Source organism: Orcinus orca, chromosome 8, assembly GCF_937001465.1.
Source record: "Orcinus orca chromosome 8, mOrcOrc1.1, whole genome shotgun sequence".
Classification (NCBI taxonomy): Eukaryota; Metazoa; Chordata; class Mammalia; order Artiodactyla; family Delphinidae; genus Orcinus; species Orcinus orca.
Genome location: NC_064566.1, coordinates 54,695,380 through 54,718,267, shown reverse-complemented (window position 1 = coordinate 54,718,267; position 22,888 = coordinate 54,695,380). Strand labels below are relative to the sequence as shown.

The window sequence follows — 22,888 nt, the reverse complement described above, 5'->3', positions numbered from 1 at the left end:
CTTCCATTGCTTATTTCTTTTCTTGAAGTATTTTGGTAAGCCATTATTGTTATCTATTTATTTTATTCTCCACCTCATTCCATAGTCCTTAATAGACAACAGGCTCTGCCATGTAATTACAAGAAAGAATGGTATATTAGGTGACTATTTTAATAGAACCCAAATCATCATTGTTGACTGACTTCCTCCTACATATTTTTTAAAGACTTTATTTTTTAAAATTATTATTTTTTATTTTGGCTGTGTTGGGTCTTTTTTGCTGCGTGCAGGCTTTCTCTAGTTGCAGTGAGCAGGGGCTACTCTTCGTTGGGGCACGTGGGCTTCTCATTGCAGTGGCTTCTCTTGTTGCGGAGCACAGGCTCTAGGCACACGGGCTTCAGTAGTTGTGGTGCATGGACTCAGTAGTTGTGGCTTGCAGGCTCTAGAGCTCACACTCAGCAGCTGTGGCACACGGGCTTAGTTACTCTGCGGCATGTGGGATCTGCCCAGACCAGGGCTCGAACCCGTGGCCCCTGCATTGGTAGACAGATTCTTAACCGCTGCGCCGCCAGGGAAGTCCCCACTTCCTCCTACATTTAACTGGTAATATCAGAAGTTGTAATTCTCAATCAGTAAATGTATTGGTCTTAAATTATTTGTGGTTGCACAAGAATCAAATAAAAACAATCACTTTCAAATCCTACAGCCACTATCAGTTGAAACCTGTAATGTCTAAACAAATTTTGCTGATTATTACTGATCATTAGTCTTTATATAGTGTTAACAGTGGTTGCAAACTCATATGCTTGTAGAAGTCAGCTGAATAACCTAAAGGGCCTGATTAGGCTAAGATGACTACATAGACAAAACATCACTGGTCAAGATCCATGGGTTGAATGAATAGTTTGTGAATTATTTACTTTGGAAAACCAAAGGACTATATAAATGCAAGGAGTAATTGCACTTAAAACAAGTTAACTGCTAACTTGTGTAAACTTGGGCCAGTTATTTGATATATGTAGGATTTTATTTCTTTCACTGACTATGTAGTTTAGTCTTTTAAAGTCCCTTCTACCTCATTTGATTCTGCTTTTTCATTTCTTTAGCTAATAGTTTCTTCCTTGATTATAATTTACTAGCCCTCATTAATAAATAAAATGCCGGCTTCTTATTAATATACCTCAATTTCATGAGTCTTGTATTTCATCAGAGGAAGCCATGGTTAGCCAAGCTTCCTATAGCAGTACCCACCATTGAAAGAGACAGCATGTGAGCTGGCTGGTCTGCATTCTATAACCAAACCAGCATCTGGTTTTTGAGAACTGAAATCTAGAATAGAAGATGCCTGAATTTGATCTTCCTTGCTAAAGACATTAGTGGTCCTGCCTTATACTATATGATACATGTTTTGTAGTTTCTTCCATCTTATCCTGTTTATTTTGTTTATTCAGTTTTCTAGTGCAGTACTTTTTACAGTTTTATGTATGCCACTCTCCCTTATTAGTGGTGATTCCTGGAGTCATAGGCCATTTCTAGGTCATCTTTAATCCCTGTAACCAAGTACAGGCAAGGGCACATGGCAGATGTTTGATAAATGTTTGAAGAGATAGAATACTTACTAGATTTGCAGGTGATAAAGACTGGAAGGAAAAACTACTATGCTAGATGGCACAGAGAGAGAGAGACAGAGAGAGAGAGAATGAGCGAGTGAGAGCGAGTGAGCTTGAAAAGGTGGGTTGAAGCCAAAAAAGATGAAATTTAAGGTGGATGGCAGTGAAGTTCTATATTTTAAGTCTGAAAGAAATGGCAAAATATGGGGAGCCTAGAGGAGACCTAGCCTGATGCTATTCTTATGAAAATTGTGGTTTTGGCTGCCTAAGGCCAGTGTCAGCCAAAGGCACTGCAGTGGCTAAAAAGCTAGTGCAGCTTCAGACTGAATTATTAGAAGTACAAAGTATAGTTAATGGAGGTGATAGTCCAACTACGTTCTATAGGGGATAGACTGCCCTTAGACTATCACCTTTCCCATAGGGTACCAGGCAGTAAGAGGGTCATTGCAAACAGGACTGTGTTTAGTGGAAGGTGCCCTAGTTGCACCAGGGTCATTGCAAACAGGACCGTGTTTAGTAAAAGGTGCCCAGATCACTCAAAGTAGAGTTTGAACTGTTCCCAGTCTGCAATGAGGTAAGCATAGAAATTGAGAGAGTTTAGAAACTTTTACAATAATTTGACAGAGTAATTTTACGTCTAATGAATCTAATGAAAAAGAAAATGAGGTTTATCTTATATGTCTTTTTTTGTTTGATATTTGCCCTTTATTTATTTTATTTTAATAGACTTTATTTTTCAAGCAGTTTTAGGCTTATAGAAAAATTGACCAGGAAGTACACAGACCTCCTGTGTACTCCATCTCTCCCACTCCTCCCAGCACTTCCTCTATTAACATCTTGTTATCAGTGGGTACAATTGATGAATCAGTATTGATACATTATTATTAACTAAAGCTCTTTGTGTTGTTTATTTCTGTGGGTTTTGACAAATGCATCGTATCAGGTATCCACCATTATAGTATCATACAGAATAGTTTTACCACCTTAAAAATGCCCTGTGGGGACTTCCCTGGCAGCCCAGTGGTTACAACTCCGAGCTTCCACTGCAGGGGGCATGGGTTCCATCCCTGGTTGGGGAACTGAGATCCCGCACGCTGCGCTGCGCAGTCAAAAAAAAAGGCCCTATGTTTCACCTGTTCATCCCTGCCCCCACTTTCTTAGCCCCTGGCAACCACTGATCTTTTTGCTGCTTCTATAGTTTTTCCTTTTCCTGAATATTATATAATTGGAGTCAGCCTTTTCAGACTAGTTTTTTCACTTAGCAGTATACATTTGGGGTTTTTCTAGGTCTTCATGGCTTGACAGTTCATTTCTTTTCTTTTTTTTTTTTTTGCGGTACGCGGGCCTCTCACTGTTGTGGCCTCTCCCGTTGCAGAGCACAGGCTCCGGACGTGCAGGCTCAGCGGCCATGGCTCACGGGCCCAGCCGCTCCGCGGCATGTGGGATCTTCCCGGACCGGGGCACGAACCTGTGTCCCCTGCATCGGCAGGCGGACTCTCAACCACTGCGCCACCAGGGAAGCCCAATAGTTCATTTCTTTTATTGCTGAATAATACGCATTGTATGGATGCTTGTCTATCCATTCATCTATTGAAGAATATCTTGCTTACTTCTGAATTTTGGCAATTATGAGTATGGCTGCAATAAATATTTGTGGACAGGTTTTTCAACTCATTTGGATAAATACCTAGGAGTGCAATTGCTAGATTGTATGGTAGGCCTATATTTAGCTTTATAAGAAACTGCCGAACTGTCTCAGAGTGGCTGTACTATTTTGCATTCCCCCAGTAGTGAGTGAGAATTCTTGTTGCTGCACATCCTCACCAACATTTGCTGTCATCACTCTTTTGGGTTTTAGCCGTTCTGATAGGTAAGTAGTGGTATTTTGTTGTGTTTTAATTTGCAAGTCCCTAATGACATATGATGTTGATTATCTTTTCATGTGCTTATTTGCCATCTCTATATCTTCTTTGGTGTGGTGTCTGTCCAGATTTTTTTGGTCCATTTTTTGATTGGGTTGTTTGTTTTCTTATTGTTGAGTTTTAAGAGTTCTTTGTATATTTGGAATATAAGTCCTTTATCAAATGTGTGTTTTGGTAATATTTTCCCAAGTCTATGACTTGTCTTTTCATTCTCTTAATACTGTCTTTGGCAGAACAGAAGTTATAATTTTTAAATAAGTCCAAGTTATCAACCTTTTCTTTTATGGATTGTGGTTTTGTTGTTGTATCTAAAAAGCCATCACCCAATCTAAGGTCATCTAGGTTTTCTCTTTTGTTATCTTCTAGTCATTTTATAGTTTTGCATTTTACATTAAGGTCTGTGGATACATTTTGAGCTAATTTTTGTGAAAAGTGTGAAGTCCGTGTCTAAATTGTTTTGCAGGTGGATGTCAAGTTGTTCTCGCACCATTCATTGAAAAGACTGTTCTTTCTCCATTGAATTTCCTTTGCTCATTTGTCAAGTATCAGTTGACTATATTTGTGTATGTCTATTTAGGGTCTCTATTCCGTTCCACTGATATATTTGTCTGTCCTTTCACCAATAACACACCACCTTTATCACTGTAGCTTTATCGTAAGTCTTGAAATCAGGTAGTATTAGTCCTCTGATAGATATCTATATGTAGCTATAGTTATATTGATCAGATGCATTGCCTAGGCTACATCCCAGACCAGTTGAGTCAGAATCTCTGCTAGGACTTCAGTATATATTTTTAAAGCTTCCCTGGTAATACTGATACACAGGGCGAGTTAAAAACTGCCATACTCAAACCATAAACTTCTTGAAGGTGTAGTCCTGTTCGATGGTGTGTATGTCTCTGGTGGCTTGTACAAGATGCTTAAATAGTTATTGAATGAACAAATGATTAAAAGAACTGAGTGTGTTTATTCTGGAGAAGAGAAAATGTGCATGGCCTTGATAGATCACCATATACACATATCTGAAAGACTTTAATATGATTTGGCATTGAAGGATGTTTTCTGAGTGCTCTAGTAGCCAGAATTGGAAGGCACCTGGAAGCCAGAGAGGCACCTGGCTGAATATTAGGAAGCACTGTCTCATAGTGCTCGTTGCAGATGAGCTTTCTGTTCCTGCATATTCCAGCAGAGCCTATCTGTAAGAGCAAATGCTGCATGGGATGGGAAGTTGGGTAAGGTCATGTTATGATTATTGATGATTACTTTGAAAAACTATGTCCAAGACTGCGGACTCTTTTTGGTTCTCCTCTCATTCATAAGTTGAAGGACAAGGGTGTGGGCCCAAAAGAACATCCTAAAACTACTTTGAAGCTGAGTTCTCGTAGTGCAGCAGATCCCTCCAGTCTGTATTACTGACCGATTCTCTGTGTGGGCAAGGGGATCTTCAAGAAATTTCCTGTCTCCTCTACCAAATTTGAGACTTTGATAGTTGGAATAACACAAGTACTCAGGGTCTGGGAAAGGTGAAAAATACTTAACAGAAGAGCTCTTTCTGTCCTCCTGGAGTTCTTCCTCTACATCCTTCTGCAATTAGATTACTTTGGGCATATCAAATGGAGGTGTAGACATCTGTCAGGGAAAATTTCTCTCTAGCACACTTAAATTATTGATCAGACATAATGCTGGTTACCTGCTCTTTGCCAGGCTGTAGGGAGAGGGACATGGTAGTCAATACAAAGATGACTGACATGGCAGAGAAAAATAAAGCATAGGCTTAAGAGTCAGACCAAAGTTGGAATGACTCAGCCATTTACCAGCTGTGTGGTCCTGGGGAAGTCACTGCCCTCTCTCACTCATCACATCCTGTCTTTTACCGAGTTCGGCTGCTGCTTCTTCCAAGCTGTATGCTTAGAATATTCTTGTTTCTTCTCATCTCTTCTTCCAATATATTATTCTAAATCATTACCGTCTTCTTCTGCCTGGAGTTCTGAAAGAATCTACTGATTTGTCTTCTTATTTCCATAACTCTCCCCTCTGTTCTCCATTCAGCAGTCAGTGATTTTTAAAAAATATAGATTAGACCTTGTCATTCTGCTTAAAACCTTCCAAAGCTTTCCCATTGCTAAAGCCTAGAACAAATCCCAGACTCCTAGTTATGACCCACAAGAGACCCTGCATACTCTGACTCCTGACATCTCTCTCAAGAGCAAGACATAGAGGGGTAGTTGACGAGGTAATTTGACGTCCTACGGAGCATTTGGAAATGTGTGAAGGTGTTTATTATTGTTTCAATTATTGAGGGGCACTACTAGCATTTAGGGGGTCTGGGCCAGTGTTGGTAAATATTCTGTATTGTTCTGCTCAGGGCCCTTTACAATGCCTGATTCACAATATGTGTTTAAGAAATACTTATTGTACAAAACCATATTCTTCCTGGGACTCAGTTTTGACACATGTGAATTGGTAGTGTGTCTACTTCATAAGGTTGTGGTGAGACAGACATAAGATTTTGTAAAGTACCTGGTACACAACAGCACTTAATAAATGGTAGCTGCTGCTGAGTTTCTTTGCTTAGAAGCAGCTATAAGCATCCACCCAGTGTTCTCCCTAGGGCATTAGAATTAGCACCTGACACCTTTGTTCGAGGCGGTGGGTAGGCGCATTTCTTTCCTTGAAGCCTAATCTGATAGAATGCTAGGTTTGGTTTGAGTTGTCCTGGAGTCCAGACCCAGCTGGAGAAACTAAGGCACAGGGGAGCTCTGGTTCTCTTCCTTGACTCTGGGGCCCACCCAGGAAGCTCTGACAGTCCCTGGAAAGACTTGATTCACTGAGAAATTACCCCCTGCTGAAGACTAGGTTGGGGAGAATAGCTGAGAGGGTGGCAAGGTAGTAGTCTCCCCGCCTTCCCTCAGAGCCTCTTTGCAGAAAGGAGAAGCGCGGTTTTCTCCCGCCTCCTTCCCTCCCTTATTTCCCCGCCCCTTCTGCTTCGCCAACCCTGGAGCAGAGCTTTCGCTGCGCCCTGCGAGGGCGGGAGCGTGTTGCGCCCTGGAGCCAGAGCTGGGGCGGCCGAGCTGCTGGGAGCCCGGCCCCAGCTAAGTAGAGCCACCTGGGTGGAGCCCAGGGTGTTGCGCGGCCGGCCAGGCGTGAGGGAGGTGCGGCTCTGCTACAAAAACCGTAAGCAGAGATGCCGGGGCCATATCCCGCCGCCAGGTAATGCTGGCCCACCCTGGGGCGCGCTCAGCTGCGCGGTGCTGGGGCGGGGGGTGGGGGGGGTGGGGACGTCTCTGCTGGCTTCCGGGGAGTGGTGACGCGAGTCCGGTAGATTTAGGGTCTCTTCCTTTAAGAGACCCTAAGTGAGAGAAGGGGTTTAGGGTGGAACCCCCAGATGAGCCCACCCAGGCCTAGGCCATCCCTGGAATCAGAGCTCTGGCTAGGGAAGAGTGTGAAGGGGAAGCTGGTTTGGGGGGAACTTGCTCTGCCTCAGGAGCCTTGCCCCTTTGCAAGCACCCTTCTGCTTGGCGGCTAGGGTGATGCTTCCCTCAGCCTTGGATTAGCGGCTGGCCTTCTGGGACCATGGGGGCTTTTCTCTTGGGTGCTGGGGGGGGCATTGCATTATAAGTGACTTGTTAAGAGGTGGAGTAAACTGAGAGCTGTGAGACCTGGGGTGGGGTGGGGGGGCTGGTCCTGTTCAGGCAGCTTCTGTGGAGCCTCAGTTTCCTTATCTGTGCAATGAAGGGCTTGACATTTTGTTTGTGACTCTGGCATTTTCAGGCTGTCAAACTGCCTTTTGGACAGGTGAGTTGGTAAAAGCCCTAGAATGGACTGCAGAAATGTCCCCCTCAACACTGTAGGAGATAGGCAAACTTGGGAAACAGACCTTGGAGGCAAACTTGGGAAGAAGACCTTGGTACCCTGTCTTCCAGCCAGTCTTTTGAATGGCATCTTACTGGGCTGCTCAGGACCCAGTGGCTTCACAGACGAGGCAGAGGTTGAGAATGCTGATTATTTTAGTGTTGAGTGTAGGTATATTGGGTGTAGGGAGATGGGGTTGGGAAGAAGCAGATCAAGGTATATTAATGGTTTTTCTCCAAACTGGCCAATCGTTCGATACTTGGGCATAAAGCTGCTTTAAACTTGGCTGTCTTCTCTGGAGCTTCCTCCGTACTCCGTCAAGCTAATGACAGACCTTGAGGCTGTGTAATGTCTTAATCGCTATAATTCTTTCCTTTTTGATCATCTGAAACTAAGAAACACATGTCAGGCCTGATACTAACCTACCTTGATTATTTTGGACTGCCTTCCTCCCCCCAGTTGTTCTGTGACTCTGCCTCCTTATCATCTTCTCCCCACTTTTCTTTCTGCTTCCTACTCCTGAACATTTTTCCTGTCCTGCGCTCTACCACCTTTTCTCCCATCCCCACTTTCTCCATTCTTACTGCTCCCCTTTCTAATCCCTTTCCTCTCATGCTTCGCCTTTCTAATCCTTTCCCCTCCATGGCAAATTTTTCCTGATCACTATCTTATGTACCATCCCCATCCCTGTCCCTTCATATTCACACGAACTACTCTTTAATTTTTATTATGGACTTGACATTGTATATTTATTTGCTTATTTCTTTGCTTCTCTTACTAATCCATAAAGTTCATGAACACAGGGACTTTGTCCTGTTCAGCTAGATTAGTATTGGTACACTGTAGATGCTAAATAAGTGTTTGTGGAATGACTGAATATGTGTGTGTGTGTGTGTGTGTGTGTGTGAGAGAGAGAGAGAGAGAGAGAGAGAGAGAGAGAGATTGATTAATGTAGCTGCTGAAGGAGGAGATCATTCCAGGTGAGAGGAGGGAGTACAAGCAAAGGAGTAGAGGGAGAAGAGAGAATGAGAGGATGGCTTTTGATGGGAGAAGGGTCACCTCCTTCATTGTAACTGGGTGGTACAGTGCAGGGAAGCATACAGATTTAGGAGTGGGAAGATAGAGTTCTTTTGCAAAGATTTCTGTTTTCTCATTGAAATTTGGCTCATTGGCTAAGGGAAGGGGTGAATGAGAAGCCCAGTTGATGCTCATTTGAGGCAAGGTAATCATAAGTAGGGAGAGCCCATAATTTTGAAGCTGAAACAGTCAACCAGGTAATGTTCTCTAGGATACTCAGCTCTTTCAGTATAGAGACAGTTTGGAGAGAGTTGAGCTCAACCATCCCAAAGCTGGGATTTTGTCAATTGAATTTTGGAAAGGGAGAGAAGGCAAGGGGGTTGATTGTTCTTGTTTTTGTTTTTTATTAGATTTACCTTGCCTCAAATGAGCATCAACTGGGCTTCTCATTCACCCCCTCCCTTAGCCAATGAGCCAATAGTTTATTGTTCGTAGTTATGAACATGGGTGTACAGATAGCTCTTACAGACCCTGCTTTCAATATTTTGGGGTATATACCCCAGAAGTAGAACTGCTGGATCATATGGTAATTCTGTAATATTTTTAATTTTTTGAGGAACTGTTTGCTCTACTGTTTTCCATAGTGGCTGTACCATCTTATATTTCTACCAGTAATTCATAAGGGTTCCAGTTTCTCCACATCCTCACCAACACTTGTTGTTTTCTGGGGTTTTTTGATAGTAACCATCCTAAGGGTATAAGGTGGTGTCTCGTAGTTTTGGCTTGCATTTCCCTAAATATTAGTGATGTTGAGAATCTTTTTTTGTGCTTGTTGGCCATTCATGTATCTTCTTTGGAGAAATGTCTATCCAAATCCTTAGCCCATATTTGAATTGGGTTGTTTGTTTTTTTTGTTGTTGAATTTTAGAGGGTTCATTTTTTTTTTTTTTTTTTTGGCGGTACGCGGGCCTCTCACTGTTGTGGCCTCTCCTGTTGCGGAGCACAGGCTCCAGACGTGCAGGACAAAGCTCACGGGCCCAGCCGCTCCGCGGCATGTGGGATCTTCCTGGACCGGGGCATGAACCCGTGTCCCCTGCATTGGCAGGCAGACTCTCAACCACTGTGCCACCAGGGAAGCCCAGGTTGATGGTTTTTGATGTTTAAGCGATTTTGTTGGACTATGTTTAGGGAAAAAAGAAAGTGATTGTAGTGGGGACTAACCGATAGTGGATTGGAGCTCAAAAGAGAGTCTGGGAATTGTAGTGGAAGTTCTTGAACAAGTGAGCTACATGGATAGGAAGTTGTGTTTGGAGTATATATGATTCTCTCTAGATATTGGAGTCAATGAACATTTTGAGGATAAGGTCCAGGGTGTGATCATGGGAGTATTGGTTAACTTGGACTATAGGTCAGCAAATGAAATAGCCAGAGTATTGGAAGGGTTATCATTGTGGCTGTTGAATCACCTAGAATGTTAACTGGAAGGGTACAGAAGAACACTGATCTAGGGACCTTTGAGTGGAGTGTCCAGGAAGTAGGTATTAGGCAGCAAGGGAGTGTGATAGCAGCCAGTGGAGGCTACTCAAAGGAACAGAAGTTTTACAAGAGGAAGAAAAAGGAGTGGTTTGGAAATGGCACTGAAAATTAAGGACCACACTGATAGGTTGGATGTAAGAGAGAAAACAGCCTTCAGTTGAGAGAGCTGCTAGAGAAGTCTCTTTCTCAGGAGATAACCAAATTTCTTTTAAGGCAAAGAGGCAAGGGGAATGAGCCCATGACAAATGGGAAGTTCCGGAGGAAATAGTGGGAGGGATCCAGAGTCAGGAAAGGGTTGAGGAATTTGGTCAGATTAGAGGACATACAGGAAAGGTTGGGTTTGAGAGTTTGGGTGGTCAAGGCTGTCTGAAGTAAATGGACACTGGAAGCTTGATTAAATTAGTTGTGATTCTCTTTTAAAGGAGAGAGGTCAGTCTATTTTCATTCTTTTGTTCCTAATACTTCCAAGAGAATATGTTCCTTTGAGGCAGCGTGTGGCAGTGTGGGAAATCATAGGATATGTTCAGGCAGATTGACTGGAAGATCATCTATCTAGGAGAGCAGAATAGATTCCAGTGTTTCTTGGGAGGTTAAACTAGATCACCTTATTGGTTCCTTCAGCTCTCAGATTGTATGAGCCTCAGGTTTTAGTGATTATTTTCTCATTTCAGGCCATCCGTGGGGAGGGCTGGAGGTTTGAAGCTTAAATTTGAATTTTTCCCTTAACTATTGGGAATAGCTCAATGGGGGATACAGGTCAGGAATTTCCCAAGATGGTAGGAGGAGGATTATAAGACATTTGGTGCTGGTTTCTGTGAGTGACTCTAGTGACTATCTGCAGGGGTGATAGGGGTGAGGAAGATGTGTAGTATTATTGGTAGGGGGAGGAGAGGGTGAAGGTATAGGGTCAACATAAGTTAATTTAAGTCTCTGACTCCAAATCTCTCTGCCTTTTCCATTTCACTTTGCTGCCTCTCATACCTCTCCAATTGTAGGAAGTTTTCCAGGTATTCTGTTTCATTGAGTGATCTTAGCTAAGTTGCATACCCTTATGGGTTTCATGTTAGAACTATGAAATAAAGATTTGGAACTAGCTGATTTTTCAAGATCCTTCCAACTCCTGTGTTTTTCTTCTCTAAACCAGGCTGCCTTTTAGTCAGTGAACCGTTACTAATTACCTAGTTGTGCCAGGTCTGTGCTGGGTGGGACTCGGGGACATAGACATGAATCAGACTTAGTTTTGTCCCTTGACTTGTTCATGGTCTGGTGAGGTTGATATCATGAAATATGGAACCTGCTGCATAGAATTATGTATAAAATGCTATTAAATTTGGGGCAAGGTAGAAATAGGAGGGCTGTGTGAAGGTTTTGTAGAGGAAGTGAATCAAGCGGGGTCTTGAAGAATGAGTAGGAGTTTTCTTGGCAGACAAGTTGGGACATTTTAGGCAGAGAGAACAGTGTGGGCAAAGGCAGTAGCCTGAAAGCAGATTGGGTTGGAATGACAAGTTTAGAGATAGAAGAGATGAAACTGGATAGATGAGTGGGGGATGAGAACAGGTATTTTTTGAACATCTATTTTGTGTCAGGCAGCATGCTAGGAGCTTTTATATATGCTTTTCAATTCTCATGATAGCTCTGTAAAATAGACAATCCTATTTGTATTTTAAAAAAGAGGAAACTGAGGGTCAAAAATTAAAGTAGCTTTCCTAACAGCTCAGAAAGAGCTTCCAGTTTTCCTCCCTGCTACCTTAGCAGTTGCTTTCTTGTTGCTAAACCACTGCGAGTGGCTGGAGGCTGCACAGCGGGAATGTCTTTGACTTGTCAGAAGGACATCCCTCAGCAAATTCAAGACTGTAGCATTCCAGGCTTCTGCCAAAGAAAACCTCCTGGCACAATTTAATTAAAGATCAGATTCTCATAACCAGGTGTCAAGGGCATGCAGTACTCCCCAGTCTTGGGTGGAGTGTTGAGCATGCCAGTCTTAGCAGCTCTGAGTTGTTGGAACTGAGAAATGTGATTAATACATGAGATAGGTTTTATTTCTTTTTTCCTTCCGCATCTTCATTTAAATAATGGCCTGAGGTAATATTAAAGGTTATCTAGTCCATTCCTTTGCCTCTAGAGTGAACAGTGAGGTATGGTATGGTGGAAAGAGAGGTGATTCTGCAGTCACACAGACTTCATTTCAGGTTCCTGCCTCTGCTCTCCACTAGCTGTGTGACCCTGGGTGGCTGGCAGCATCTCTGAGATTTTGCTTCTTCTGATTTGTTCACTCTTTTATCCCCAGCGCCTAACACAGTCTGGCAAACAGTAGGTGATGAATAAATATTTACATGAATGAATGAGAAAAATAATACCAACCAAATAGATTTCCAGGTTTTCTTGTACACTCCATTAATGTTAGTGGTTATTGAAATATCAGCCCCAGGTGATGGCTGAAACCCTATTTGTAAAGATGGTTAGTCCAGAAGGTTCAATGGGGATACTCTTAAAAGAATTTTAGCAACTTTGTTAGTCAATTTAGAGAACTCTCCTAAATTCCAAGTCCCATTGTGTGAGCTCAAGGCACCACAGAGTCGTCAGTGCAGATGGATAGCAGCTGGTCCCCTCCTCCAGGGAACACTTCTTTTCTCATTGTCATCCCTCAGCCTTTTTTAATCAACAGCGTCATCTTTTATTTTTAACATGGGACATTCATTGTACAGATCTAGAACTGCTTAGAAAGGACCATTTTTCTGACTAGCGCTGTATGTATTGCAGAAAATGAAAGGTCCTCTGTGATTGCTGTGTCCTACTTTTTCACCTTCATGTTGCGTTCTACCACACTGTACTCTCACACATGTTATTCCTATGATCTGGGATATATTTGCCTTCGTCGTTCTCTGTCAAAATCATTCATTTTATTGTCTGTTTTCCTTGGTCAAGGTAATATACCAATGCCTGGGCCTATCCCAGACCAATTAAAATAAGAGTTAAAGCAGTGGTATTCCCCCCACACCCCTGCCGCCCCCGCTTTTTAATTAGGAAAATCTGAAACATACAGCAAAGTTGAAAGAATTTTATAGTGAATACCTGTGTAATCGCCATGTAGATTCTTCTACCATTAACATTTTCATGTTAACTTGCTTTATCACATCCATTATATATTGACATGTATATTATATTACATCCCTATGTTCATCCACTAATGTATCTTTTTAAAAATGCATTTCAAAGTAAATTGCAGATATTAGTATACTTCCTCTCTTAAGTACTTCATCTGGTGTTTTAAAATGCTCCTAGGGAATTCTAATAGTCCAGAGTCAAAGACCACTAGTCTGACCTATTTATTCTTTAAGCCCCTACTCTTTTTTTTTTTTTTTTGGCTGCACTGCGCAGCATGTGGGATCTTAGTTTCCCGACCAGGGATGGAACCCATGCCCCCTGCAGTGGAAGTGTGGAGTCCTAACCACTGGATCACCAGGGCATTCTCCTAAGCCCCTACTCTTAACACCACTTCTTCTGAGAAGCCTCACTGATGACCTCAGTTTAATATAGTCTTTCCTTTCTGTTTCTTCTGACATTTTACTGCTTGTACTATTCTACAGCACTGTTCACAATTGGCCTGACATTGTGGTTTTCTAGGTCCTGTCTGTTTTGCTTACTAGACAGTGAGAACCTCTAGAGTCGGGAACATATTCATTTATTTATCTCTATATCCCTGGTTTCTGGCATAGCACCTTACAAGTAAGTACTCATTAAAAATTATTTGAATTGTACTTGAATGAAGAGCCTGCAACTGCAGTAAAAGGTGTACATAACTTTCACATGGCTGATTTGAGGACCAAGAAATTATTTATCTTCTCTGTTGCTTGCTCATGGCAGACATTTAGTAAATATCAATCTTAAGTCCAGCCCAAACATGTTTATATATTTCTATATTTGCCATTGGCTAGATTTGACGGATCTAAATGTAAATCAGAAGTAGCATAGTTTAGGTCAGAATAGGTACAGCGGGGTGAGAATTACCTCAAGTATAGTTGGAAAATCCTTTGGCAGAGAGTCAGAAGACTTGAGTTCCAGTCCCCACCTTTAAATTTCTGTGTGATCTTTGGCAATTTCTTTCTGCTTTTTGGACCTCCGTATTCCTGTTACGTGAGGGGGTCAGATTAGATGACCTCTAAGGTTGCTTCTGGCTTTGATGTTATGTGTATCTTAAAATCTTTGATTATCTTGGCTGTGACTTATACTTGTGGCTGTGGAATCCAGATGTGGTAAAGTAGAAAGAAGTAATTGTTGGTGAACATACTCCTCTGAATCCCTGACTGGTTTTGTTCAGTATGTAAAGTACCTTGTACATACTGGCTACTTGAAAAGTGTTTTCTTTCCCTTTTTTCTACTCTAGCACTGTATCTTTATGCTTTTTATAGAAAAAGAAACATAAATCACTTCCCCTCCTTGGTTGCCTCTTGACTAGTGTCTGTCTAGAGACTGACTGCTCAGGAGGAAACAACAGTTTGCAGCTCATAGGTGAAGAGAGTTCTATTAGGACTATAGCTAGTAAATAACAGAACCAGAACTTAAACTTGTCTGATTTTAACTCCAGTCATCTTTTTACTATATCGCCCTGCCAGTGGCCCTTTTGAAACCTCACAGTGATCCTACATTTATTATAGAGTCATTCAGTTGATTAATAATTAGTACTTCAGTATAATTAGTTGCTTATAAATTAGTACTTCAGTATAATTAGTTGCTTATAAATGAGCCTCTGGGGCATTGGTAACACATGGTCAATCTGTCTTTCTCTCTGTTATATCAGTCTGTCATCTAGGATAGATAAAGGTTAGTAAAGATTTTAAGATACACATAACATCAAAGCCAGAAGCAACCTTAGAGGTCATCTAATCTGACCCCCTCACGTAACAGGAGTATGGAGGTCCAAAAAGCAGAAAGAAATTGCCAAAGATCACACAGAAATTTAAAGGTGGGGACTGGAACTCAAGTCTTCTGACTTTCTGCCAAAGGATTTTCCAACTATACTTGAGGTAATTCTCACCCCGCTGTACCTATCCTGACCTAAACTATGTTACTTCTGATTTACATTTAGATCCGTCAAATCTAGCCAATGGCAAATATAGAAATATATAAACATGTTTGGGCTGGACTTAAGATTGAGGAACTTTCATTCTAAATGTTGGCCTCGGGCTTAGCTTTATTCTGCAGCTTGTCAGAAGGCATTGGCTTGTCATCCTTCCAAATCTTTGACCAGCAGAGATTGCTAGAAGATTTAATATATATTTGGTCATGTTATTCAAGAGCTGAGTGTATTTCTTGCAAATCAAAACTACAATGAGGTAACATCACACGGGTCAGAATGGCCATCATCAAAAAATCTACAAACAATAAATGCCAGAGAGGGTGTGGAGAAAAGGGAACCTTCCTACACTGTTGGTGGGAATGTAAATTGGTACAGCCACTATGGAAAACAGTATGGAGGTTCCTTAAAAAACTAAAAATAGAACTACCATACGACCCAGCAATCCTACTCCTGGGCATCCGGAGAATACTGTAATTCAAAAAAAGATACATGCACCCCAATGTTCGTTGCAGCACTATTTACAATAACCTGGACATGGATGCAACCTAAATGTCCATCAACAGAGGAATGGATAAAGAAGATGTGGTACATACATACAATGGAATATTACTCAGCCATAAAAAAGAACAAAATAATGCCATCTGCAGCAACATGGATGGACCTAGAGATTGTCATACTGAGTGAAGTAAGTCAGACACAGAGACAAATATCGCTTATATGTGGAATCTAAAAAAAAAAGGGTACAAATGAATCTTATTTACAAAACAGAAGTAGAGTCACAGATGTAGACAACAAACTTACCAGGGGATAAGGGTGGGGACAGATAAACTGGGAGATTGGGACTAACACATACACACTACTGTATGTAAAGTAGATAACTAATAAGAACCTGCTGTATAGCACGGGGAACTCTACTCAATACTCTGTAATGGCCTATATGGGAAAATAATCTTTAAAAAACAGTGGATATATGTATTTGTATAACTGATCACTTTGCTATATACCTGAAACTAACACAACATTGTAAATCAACTATACTCCAATAAAAATTTTAAAAAAAAGAATTCTTTTTCCTATCAGGATTGAAATTTTGGACTCGTTTCCCTATAAACAAAGTTTAGAATAGTGTATGTTTTAAAATGTGCTAATTATTGTGCTAGGTATAGATGGACAAAATGACCTCTGAGTGGATCTATGAAGTGTAAAGAGAGTAAAGACTTGTGCAGAAGCCATAGGAAAGGACTGGATGGAGGGCTGCAGAGAAACTGGAAAGTAGTGTAAAAATATTAAGTCCAAGTAAGTTCAAAGGAAAGGTTCAAGAAGGCACAAACTTGTGTTCTGTGAGTATAGTTGAAAGTACTGGCAATGTTTAGCACTGAGAAAATAGATTTTGGGCAGTGGAGGGAGTCTTGAGAGATGATTTCAGGTACGTAAAGTTCTGAAGAGGCAATAGACTTTCACTGAGTAGCCCTCATATAGGATTTAGGAATAATAGATGGAAGTAGTGTTTGTTCATTTGTTGTTCTTTTATTTATTCATTTGCTTGTTCATTTGTTCAACAAATCTTTACTGATTACCTGTTCTGTGCCAGGCCTGGTGTTGGGGATTGCGATGACTGAACTTTGTTCTTGAGGAGTTCATAGTCTTAAGTCTGGCAGGGAAGGGAAGTGCAGGGAGAGGCAAATGTGTAAACAAATAATTGCAATTCAGTGTGAGAAGATAAAACAATATAAGTGAGGGCTTCCCTGGTGGCGCAGTGGTTGAGAGTCCGCCTGCCGATGCAGGGGACACGGGTCCGTGCCCCGGTCCGGGAAGATCCCACATGCCGCGGAGCAGCTGGGCCCGTGAGCCATGGCCGCTGAGCCTGTGCATCCGGAGCCTGTGCTTCGCAACAGGAGAGGCCACAACAGTGAGAGGCCCACGTACTGCAAAAAGAAAAAAGCAATATAAGTGAGAGCTCTCTAAATGAGGTCACCAAAGATAGAATAGGCTGACTTGTGAGACTGTAGATTTCCTATCACTGGAGGTTTTCAAGCACAGGCTAGATGACCTGGGCTGGAATGTGGTACAGAGTATTCAAACATTGTATTCCAACAACAGATTTTAGGTTTTAATAATTTAGAATTTTTTTTGAAATTGGCGATCTACCACCTAGAGTTCTCCAAACACAGTGGAAGAACTGAGAAATGAAGAAAAGCCTTATCAGAAAGGTTGATGAAGCCTTTCTTTTTTTTTTTTGCAGTGTGCGGGCCTCTCACTGCTGTGGCCTCTCCCATTGTGGAGCACAGGCTCCGGACGCGCAGGCCCAGCGGCCATGGCTCATGGGCCCAGCCGCTCCGCGGCATGTGGAATCCTCCCAGACCGGGGCACAAACCCGTGTCCCCTGCATTGGCAGGCGGACTCTCAACCACTGCGCCACCAGGGAAGCCCTGATGAAGCCTTTCTTGGTGAAATTCTGGGCTGTCATCCTGGAAAGGAGTAATATTCAATGAAGCTTTTGGCTGAAGGACCTAAGAGGCAAGGAAGGGCCTGCTTAGGGTATCAGGTGGCTGCAGGGAGTGTAATTTTGGAACTGGCAGTCTGGAGTGGGAAGGTACTCTTGAGAACTGGGCCAGTAGAAATTCTCTTTGGGGGAGCTGAGGGACTTGAGTTGGGGCTGGGAGGGAAAGCAAAGACAAATCTGCAAAATGAAACTGGAAGAAATGGATAAAAAGCACACCACCCAGAGAGTTACTCTAGATTAACAAGATTGTCCTTGCTTACTTGATTTCTTTTGTTCAGAAAGAGAAGTGAGGAGCAGTGGGTTTGTCAGAGGTAGGTCAGGATGAATTATATAAACAGATGAAGTTTAAATTTGATCTTAAAAGATGAGTAAGATTTTCATCAGTCAGAGGAGGGAGAAATCACTGACAAGAAGCATTGGGGATGGGGGGTGTAGGGCAAGAGGAGGGTAAGAGACTACTTGGCAAATTCAGGAGAACAGAGACTTCTGAAGTGTGGTTTGAATGCAAGCTGTGTGTCCAGGTACAATGGCTTAGTTTGTGAGGCAGTTCAATATCAAAGATTGCAAAGGACCTTAAAATTTCGTCTGTACTGAATTCCTTAAAGGCAAGGTATATAACTATGTCAAACTTTTGATTAATAGAAATATTTATTGAATCCACTGTTGAGTTAGATACTATACTAGGCTCTTTTGGATTACAAAGGTGACAAAATCGTGCCTGACCTTTGGGTTACATTCTTCTGGTGAAGATAATTAAAACATAGTAAAAATAAATGTGATAACCTGGAAATATACCCATTGCCTTTGGAGTGTGGAGGAGGGGACCTTAACTTCTTGAAGGTGAGAACATTTCAAAAGGGCTTCATAGGAGAAATAGCAGTTGAGGGGCTTCCCTGGTGGCACAGTGGTTGAGAGTCCGCCTGCCGATGCAGGGGATGCTGGTTCGTGCCCTGGTCCAGGAGGATCCCACATGCCGCGGAGCAGCTGGGCCCGTGAGCCATGGCCGCTGGGCCTGCGCGTCTGGAGCCTGTGCTCCGCAACGGGAGAGGCCACAACAGTGAGAGGCCCGTGTACGGCAAAAAAAAAAAAAAAAAAAAAAAAATAGCAGTTGAAGGATGAGTGAATTTGAGGATAGGGAAATTGGCATTCTAAGCAGAGGGAACAGCATGTGTACAGGACTGAAAGTGTGAAAGCTACAGTATACTTGAAGAAGTTGGGTGTGGCTAGAGTATAAGGGGAATTAGAGGGAGTGGTAGTGGTGGGAAATGAAGCTGATGGTGGAATGGGTTAAACAATGGGAGGGCCTTTAAAAGCAAGCTAAGGAACTTTCGCTTTTATTCTGGGATGTCACTGAAGGGTTTTAAGTAGAGGTATGAGTATTTTAAGATCACTGATGGCGTGTGGAGAAAGGATTGAGGGAAAAAAATGGATGCAAGCGATCATTTAGCTCTGCATTTATTAGAAAATGTTAAGACTCCTATAGATTTTGTCCATAGCATTTAAGTAGTTAACTTCTAAAGCAGTGGTATTCAATTCTGGCAGGCACTGGGATCACTAAGTTTTAAAATTATAAATTTTGGGCTTAACCCAGCCGTACTAAATCAGAATTTATGAGGGTCATACAAGGACATCTATATTTCTGAAAAGTTTTGGTGATTATTACACTGTTTTGTTTTTGTTTTTTTTTGATGATTAGAAACTTCAGTCTAAAAAGCACTGTTGTATTTGACTCTAAGGAGCTTACATTCTAAATAGTCATGGTTAAAGATATAATTTCCAGGGGCTTCCCTGGTGGTGCAGTGGTTGAGAGTCCGCCTGCCTATGCAGGGGACACGGGTTCGTGCCCCGGTCCGGGAATATCCCACATGCTGCAGAGCAGCTAGGCCCGTGAGCCATGGCCACTGAGCCTGCGCGTCTGGAGCCTGTGCTCCGCAACGGGAGAGGCCACAACAGTGAGAGGCCCGCGTACCGAGAAAAAAAAAAAAAGAAAGATATAATTTCCAGTGTAGCATGAAGAATAATGAGAAACTTTATTAACTCTGGATATATTCATATTTATCTATTGTCAAGCACACTTATTTAAGGTAATAACATCTATCTTCACTAAAACTACTGGTTCCATCTGATAGGGATTTTTTTCCTTTTCTTTTAGATTTTATTCCTTCTGTTTCCCAGAAGCACTGGAAATTGCCTGTAAATTCAGCACCATATAGGACAAGATGGTTAATGCATTGATCATCATATATTTAGAACAAGGTCAAATTTTAGAGGAAGGAGATACTGGAGAGATGATAAAGGCCAGGGATCAGCAAACTTTTCTTGTAAATGACCAGATAGTAAATATTGTAGGTTTGTGAACAACCTAAATATTTTAGGCCTGTTGCAACTACGTAGTATTGCCATTAGAATGTGAAAGAAGCCATAGACAATATGTAAGTGAATGGATGTGGCTGTGTTCCAGTAAAACTGTTTACAAAACCAGCAGCTTTACTGACCATTGGTATAGTGATACAATTCCTACCAGAGAAGGAATGATTTTCCTAAGGTAACAAAATTAGAGCTTGGCAGAGAACTCACTATGTGGAATACTGTTGGCAGTTTTATTTAATCTTCATGTGAATGACTGAATGGAACCCAAGTGGTTAAGGAATTTCTCTAAAGCTTGTTAAGTAGCACAGGGATTCATTCTCAGTTTAACTGGGCCAAATTTCTGCCTTTTAAATCACATCATGGTGGCTTTTTGTGCTCTCCGATGCCTTAGATAGGAGAATGAAGAGAAAAGCAAGAACCTTGTGAATTTTCAGCAGTGCTTGGCACAGAGTAGGTATTACATCTTTGAGTATGGTGGACTGAATAAGATAGCAGTAGTCATGGTATGCAGTGGAAGGGCTTGAGGTGGGTCCTGGAGGAAGGGTTGTAAAATTTGGATTCCTTTAAAATTTTCAATACCTATTTCCTTTTGCTCAAAAAATAATAAAAGAGTTATGTTCTTCTTTCTGATTCCAGTAGCTGCTGCTGGTGCTGACAATGTCGAATAACGGCCTAGATATTCAAGACAAACCCCCAGCCCCTCCGATGAGAAATACCAGCACTATGATTGGAGCTGGCAGCAAAGATGCTGGAACCCTAAACCACGGTTCCAAACCTCTGCCTCCAAACCCAGAGGAGAAGAAAAAGAAGGACCGATTTTACCGAGCCATCTTACCTGGTGATAAAAGTACAGTATTTCATTTCTTTCTCATCATTTGTATACTTAAAATTTTTTTTGGTAACCTGAATATAATATTTGTCCCTTCCTTGATTTAATTTTCCTTTAATTCCTCTTTTTCTCATTAAATATTTTCCTTATTCCTTATCTTCTTTTCCTGAAATGACTGTGAAGTCAAATGGAAAATAGACCCATTATTATACTCTATTAACTATATCTGACCAAAATTCTAGGAAAATAATTATGCTCTTGCCAGATTTTGGGCAATCTGAAGCCATATATTTACTTTTTTTTTTTTTTCTTTCATTTTAACATCTTTATTGGAGTATAATTGCTTTACAATGGTATGTTAGTTTCAGCTTCACAACAAAATGAATCAGTTATATCTATACATATGTTCCCATATCTCTTCCCACTTGCGTCTCCCTCCCTCCCACCCTCCCTATCCCACCCCTCCAGGCGGTCACAAAGCACCGAGCTGATCTCCCTGGCTATGCGGCTGCTTCCCACTAGCTATCTACCTTACGTTTGGTAGTGTATATATGTCCATGCCTCTCTCTCGCTTTGTCACCGTTTACCCTTCCCCCTCCCCATAGCCTCAAGTCCATTCTCTAGTAGGTCTGTGTCTTTATTCCTGTTTCACCCCTAGGTTTTTCATGACATTTTTTTTTTTAAATTCCATATATATGTGTTAGCATACGGTATTTGTCTTTCTCTTTCTGACTTACTTCACTCTGTATGACAGACTCTAGGTCTATCCACCTCATTAAAAATAGCTCAATTTCGTTTCTTTTTATGGCTGAGTAATATTCCATTGTATATATGTGCCACATCTTCTTTATCCATTCATCCGATGATGGACACTTAGGTTGTTTCCATCTCTGGGCTATTGTAAATAGAGCTGCAATGAACATTTTGGTACATGACTCTTTTTGAATTATGGTTTTCTCAGGGTATATGCCCAGTAGTGGGATTGCTGGGTCATATGGTAGTTCTATTTGTAGTTTTTTTAAGGAACCTCCATACTGTTCTCCACAGTGGCTGTATCAATTTACATTCCCACCAACAGTGTAAGAGGGTTCCCTTTTCTCCACACCCTCTCCAGCATTTATTGTTTCTAGATTTTTTGATGATGGCCATTCTGACTGGTGTGAGATGATATCTCATTGTAGTTTTGATTTGCATTTCTCTAATGATTAGTGATGTTGAGCATTCTTTCATGTGTTTGTTGGCAGTCTGTATATCTTCTTTGGAGAAATGTCTATTTAGGTCTTCTGCCCATTTTTGGATTGGGTTGTTTGTTTTTTTGTTATTAAGCTGCATGAGCTGCTTATAAATTTTGGAGATTAATCCTTTGTCAGTTGCTTCATTTGCAAATATTTTCTCCCATTCTGAGGGTTGTCTTTTGGTCTTCTTTATGGTTTCCTTTGCTGCACAAAAGCTTTTAAGTTTCATTAGGTCCCATTTGTTTACTTTCGTTTTTATTTCCATTTCTCTAGGAGGTGGGTCAAAAAGGATCTTGCTGTGATTTATGTCATAGAGTGTCCAGCCTATGTTTTCCTCTAAGAGTTTGATAGTTTCTGGCCTTACATTTAGGTCTTTAATCCATTTTGAGCTTCTTTTTGTGTATGGTGTTAGGGAGTGATCTAATCTCATACTTTTACATGTAGCTGTCCAGTTTTCCCAGCACCACTTATTGAATAGGCTGTCTTTTCTCCACTGTATATTCCTGCCTCCTTTGTCAAAGATAAGGTGACCATATCTGCATGGGTTTATCTCTGGGCTTTCTATCCTGTTCCATTTATCTATATTTCTGTTTTTGTGCCAGTACCATACTGTCTTGATTACTGTAGCTTTGTAGTATAGTCTGAAGTCAGGAAGCCTGATTCCTCCAGCTCCGTTTTTCGTTCTCAAGATTGCTTTGGCTCTTCGGGGTCTTTTGTGTTTCCATACAAATTGTGAAATTTTTTGTTCTAGTTCTGTGAAAAATGCCAGTGGTAGTTTGATAGGGATTGCATTGAATCTGTAGATTGCTTTGGGTAGTAGAGTCATTTTCACAATGTTGATTCTTCCAATCCAAGAACATGGTATATCTCTCCATCTATTTGTATCATCTTTAATTTCTTTCATCCGTGTCTTATAATTTTCTGCATACAGGTCTTTTGTCTCCTTAGGTAGGTTTAT

At 41.5% G+C, this 22,888-nt stretch overlaps 1 protein-coding gene across 7 annotated transcripts in view; it reads left to right on the top strand.

Moving 5' to 3' along the window:
- Positions 1–22,888, top strand: part of PAK1 (p21 (RAC1) activated kinase 1) — a 197,457-nt gene that overhangs the window by 64,532 nt on the left and 110,037 nt on the right. For 4 of the 7 annotated variants that reach the window (XM_033405790.2, XM_033405791.2, XM_033405792.2 and 1 more), the window contains one exon: positions 20,503–20,713. In XM_033405790.2, coding sequence (XP_033261681.1) covers positions 20,524–20,713 — 190 coding nt within the window. In that variant the 5' untranslated portion in view covers positions 20,503–20,523. Of the gene's footprint in view, positions 1–6,527; positions 6,722–15,658; positions 15,679–20,502; positions 20,714–22,888 lie in introns of those variants that run through there. The other 3 variants (XM_033405789.2, XM_004279828.4, XM_049713611.1) reach the window with 3 other exon arrangements.